At 53.3% G+C, this 4,656-nt stretch overlaps 1 protein-coding gene across 1 annotated transcript; it reads left to right on the top strand.

Annotated features, from left to right (window-relative positions):
• Positions 1-373: 373 nt before the first annotated feature.
• On the top strand, positions 374-3,342 carry LOC124682415 (abscisic acid 8'-hydroxylase 2-like). Its single transcript, XM_047217106.1, has 8 exons — positions 374-477; positions 571-889; positions 1,154-1,306; positions 1,386-1,628; positions 1,742-1,831; positions 1,955-2,033; positions 3,064-3,170; positions 3,277-3,342. The coding sequence occupies exons 1-8, from the start codon at positions 380-382 to the stop codon at positions 3,325-3,327; spliced, it is 1,140 nt and encodes a 379-aa protein (XP_047073062.1). The 5' UTR covers positions 374-379; the 3' UTR covers positions 3,328-3,342.
• The last annotated feature ends 1,314 nt before the right edge of the window (positions 3,343-4,656 follow it).

Genomic DNA, 4,656 nt, shown 5'->3' on the forward strand with positions numbered 1-4,656 from the left:
CCGCCCACGATCTTCCTCATTTATACCCTCGACCCCCTTCTATAAATACCACACAGGTGTCCGCCCAGAGCACCCACCATTTGGAGGATCCTCTCAAAGATCGCGCGATCCCCTCGTGTCCCTCTCCCCCTCTCTCTCTCCTAGGAGAGCAGGAGAGCATCGCCCACACACACACACACACAAATCGCACTCAGATACGAGAGTACAGGGAGGGGGGCACACCAATTATAGCCGGTCTCGCTTATCGGGAGAGGATCACTGAGCTACCATGGCTCTCTGCTTCGTCTTCCTCTTCGCGGCGGTGTGCATCCTCGTTTCGCTTGCCGTTTGCAGGCGGAGGATCAGGAGGGGCGGTGCTCTCGGAGAGGATCAGGAGCTCATGCTGCCTCCCGGATCCATGGGCTTGCCGTACGTCGGCGAGACCCTCCTGCTCTACCACCAGAACCCCAGCGTCTTCTTCGCATCCAAGCAGATGAGGTAACTGCTTGCTCCGTCGATTATTGTCGGTTGCAATCTTGCTTATAAGTGGCAAATGTGTGAGATTAGTAATATGTGTGTGTGCGCGTGCAGGTACGGTGATATCTTCAAGACGCACCTGCTGGGGTGCCCGTGCGTGATGCTTGCGAGCCCGGAGGCGGCGCGGTTCGTGCTGGTGACGCACCAGCAGCTGTTCAAGCCGACGTACCCGCCGAGCAAGGAGCGCATGATCGGCCCGTCGGCGCTCTTCTTCCACCAGGGCGAGTACCACCTCCGGCTGCGGCGGCTCGTGCAGGGCTCGCTCGGCCCGGACGCCCTGCGTGCTCTCTTGCCGGACGTCGAGTCCGCCGTCGCCTCCACGCTCGCCGCCTGGGACGGGCACGTCGCCAGCACCTTCCATGCCATGAAGAGGGTAAGTGCGTGCCAGCCAGCTTAGCTTTTTTTTTGACATTTAACGAGAGCTTTATTCAAACAACACAAACGGATCCTGCCTGATCAGCTAGCAAGCCCAGCCAGCTTAGCTAGCTAGCTGAAAGTAGATGACGTATCTGTCGTTCTACCGATTTACGGGTGTCAGTCGCAATGTTCGGGGTTTCCATGGTATTTTGTACGTATCTGCAGCTTGACGCAATGCGCGATCGATCTAACATAATTCAGTTTTTCTCCTTTTTTTCAGCTGTCGTTTGAGGTCGGCATCACCACCATCTTCGGTAGCCTGCTGGACGGCCGGCACAAGGAGGAGCTGCGGAGGAACTACGCCGTCGTGGAGAAGGGCTACAACTGCTTCCCGAACCGCATCCCAGGAACCCTCTACTACAGGGCCGTTCAGGTATGAACCGCTAGCCACACTCGAAAACCTTGGAAAACCTTCCGGCGAACTGACGTCCAGGATGCGCATGCACATGCAGGCGAGGAAGCGGCTGCGTGAGATCCTGGGCGAGATCATGGCGGACCGGCGCGCGCGGGGCGACGAGCAGGGCAGCGGCGGCGACATCCTCGGCGGGCTCATGCGGGCGGCGGCGCTGACCGACGACCAGGTCGCCGACAACGTGATCGGCGTGCTGTTCGCGGCGCAGGACACGACGGCCAGCGTGCTCACCTGGATCCTCAAGTACCTGCGCGACCACCCGAAGCTCCTGGACGCCGTCAAGGTATATACCTGGATCTAATTAAGATTGTCGCGACGCCGATGGCACGCAAAGAAGCTAACCCGATCGGCGACGGTGTTGCTTTGCGCTTTGCCCCGCCGTGTCGACTTTCGCAGGCTGAGCAAATGGCGACGTACGAGGCGAACGAGGGCGGGAAGCGGCCGCTGACGTGGGCGCAGACGAGGGGCATGACGCTGACGCATGCGGTACGTGACGTGTATCTTTGTCAGAAAATACTTACAAGTCTTCAGTTTGGATTTTTTGCTCTAGGTTTCGGACACGACACTCATTACTTTCTTTCCCCTTAATTTTGTTCTGTGTTGATGAAGGTCATAATGGAGAGCCTGAGGATGGCGAGCATCATCTCCTTCACCTTCAGGGAGGCCGTGGCCGACGTGGAGTACAAAGGTACGCACGCACGTGCTCAACATGGATACTGACAAAAGATTGCACAACTGCAGTACACTGGCCAGCTGTACATATGGTCCCAACAAAAGTTAATCTGAAAATATCTCACAGAAATACTAACATAGTAGTCCTACTCATCAGCTGTTTTTGTAAAAGAGACCATCGGCGAAATTTCTACTCCGAAAGTTGGATATGAGTTCTCCTCTAAACTAACCTATTGGTGGAATGCGACTTTCTAAGACACCCTTTGTATAACCTTTGCCCATCCTTTTGAAGGGTGTCCATTAATCAGCTGCATGTAGCTATGCGCCAGAGGCAATTGCAAGTGTAGAATGATAGAGAGAGGGATTGACGGAATATGATGGATGTTAGATACAACCTCTCGAGCTAGTATATAAAGGGTACAAATCTTGAAGGCCAGGACATGAAGTCTCTCCTAGAGATAAGATAGGTTTAGATTACAAAACTTATGCTACAGATACGATAACCAATATCTCTAGCAACAAGATATTTACATTTTCAAGGACATGTGCCATCCATGCACCTAGGAAAATTTGTATGCTATAATAGGAACTCCCATGCTGAGTCAAATCCACCTCAGCACCTCAGCATATGGAATGGAATCATGTTTCACTGAGGTGCGGCTGAACCATCAAATCCAGCCGTCGGCACCCGTTCACCATTTTTCACCTCAAAAGCGGCGAATCGCCCATGTCCTCTCGTTCAGATTAATATCTGAATGGCCATGCATGAACCGCCCATGCAGCGGGCGGCAGAGATACAGCCGTTGCTCCCCTTCCCTGCCGGCACCGGCAGCGACTCTCGGCCGTCCCCGGTGTCAGCAACTCAGCATGTACAGCGAGAGCAATGGAGGCGGTTCCAGGGAACATTTATGAGCTGCCCAAATAATTATGACTACTGATTGCAGAAATTTAATCCCCAAAGTGCACCTCACGACAGGATATTACTGCTGCTTGTGTTGTTGTACTCTGAGGGTGACTGAACCTTGTGTGTTATGTGGTGTTTACAGGTTTCCTGATTCCCAAGGGGTGGAAGGTGATGCCGCTGTTCAGGAACATCCATCACAGCCCGGAGTACTTCCAGGACCCAGACAAGTTCGACCCTTCTAGATTCAAGGTATGGACTGCATTGGATCAAAGAGGCGACCAAATAACCGCGACTTTAGGAGGTTGATCCATTCCATGGAAACGATGATCCACAAAAAAACTGAAAATACTTGCAGAAAGCACTGTCAGACAACCAAGTCACCAAGGAGAGCAATATAATAACTTGAGCTAGCTACCGGCGGCACAGACATTGTTGACTCTGCAGGAGTAGCCTCTCTAAACAAGGATATATAATCCGTGCAGGTATCTCCGCGGCCGAACACGTTCCTGCCGTTCGGGAGCGGCGCGCACGCGTGCCCAGGGAACGAGCTGGCCAAACTCGAGATGCTCGTCCTCCTCCACCGCCTCGTCACCGCCTACAGGTACGTGTCACCTCGCTTCCGGGTCCAGGATCCCACCAAGATTCACCATATATTCCCACCTGTCCCGAGGAGGTGCTTGACTGGTTCTTGTTGAGTGCAGGTGGGAGGTGGTCGGCTCGAGCGACGGCGTGGAGTACAGCCCGTTCCCGGTGCCGCGGCGCGGTCTCCGGGCCAAGCTGTGGAAGGCTGAGGGCGACGGCGGCGGAGCCGTCCGGGGCGCCTGACATGGCCGGCGCCAAAGCTTTCGTGTTGCTGCCTCGGATCGAATAACGCCAAGGAGGGGAATCGTCCATGTGGCATGCATGCAGCTTGTTCCCGTTTTTCTGTTCTTGTTCTGGGATAACGATGGTCGGTGACGGTGCTGGTCGTAATCATGTGCGCGGTATTAGTTAACTGCTCAATCATGGAGATATGCTAGCATCGCCCTGCACGCGGTACAGCGGCAGTCAGCTCGATCGATCACTCGGACTAATAGTAAAGCTCTTGTTCGGTTTATACTCTATGTTCATAGGGTTTTTTTTCTTTTAGATTGAAAGGCTAAGTTCGGCTTCAAATTAACAGAGCTATCAACCGGTGAGAGGCTACAACAAACATCAACCTACTGAGAATACATGGAAAAAGAAACATAGGACTACAAATAGCCAAACAGAGGTAAGCTAGTTTGATCTAGATTCGAAGGAGTCTTGTCTTCTGTTGCATAGGAGCAACACCATGCCTGTCCAAACCAACAAATCTCCACCGCACCAAACTCGATGACGGGCAGCAATCTAGCAGGACTTGAGAATCCAAAGGAGGGAGGAGGTTTGCAAGGACGCCTCCAAGAAATGGAATGACGCAACATCGCGTCATCGTCACCGGCAGAGACCAAGGTGCTTCAAAGGTTTCACCCAGACCCCAAACCACCAACCCTAAAGCTCGGTCTAGTCTCATACCAAACAACCAACATCAACAAAAAGCAATGGGGAAAAATTGTGGCCTAACTCTGACCTAGCAAGCCCCACTAGGCACTAGGACGGCTACTGCGACAAGGGAGAGATCACATGGTGATTCAAAAGAGACTCTAGCAGGAGCTCACACAATGTGAGGACACCAGGAGAAGAGGATTGAAGCGGAGAGGCGGAGTCCATCAAACCA

Source organism: Lolium rigidum, chromosome 1 (genome assembly GCF_022539505.1).
Source record: "Lolium rigidum isolate FL_2022 chromosome 1, APGP_CSIRO_Lrig_0.1, whole genome shotgun sequence".
Lineage (NCBI taxonomy): Eukaryota > Viridiplantae > Streptophyta > Magnoliopsida > Poales > Poaceae > Lolium > Lolium rigidum.

Bases quoted from the DNA above. Each gene is read 5' to 3' on its own strand.
- LOC124682415 (XM_047217106.1), top strand. From the start codon at position 380: ATGCTGCCTCCCGGATCCATGGGCTTGCCGTACGTCGGCGAGACCCTC. The intron at 478-570 runs GTAACTGCTTGC...GTGCGCGTGCAG, and splicing joins TTCGCATCCAAGCAGATGAG to GTACGGTGATATCTTCAAGA. The intron at 3,171-3,276 runs GTATGGACTGCA...AAATACTTGCAG, and splicing joins TCGACCCTTCTAGATTCAAG to AAAGCACTGTCAGACAACCA.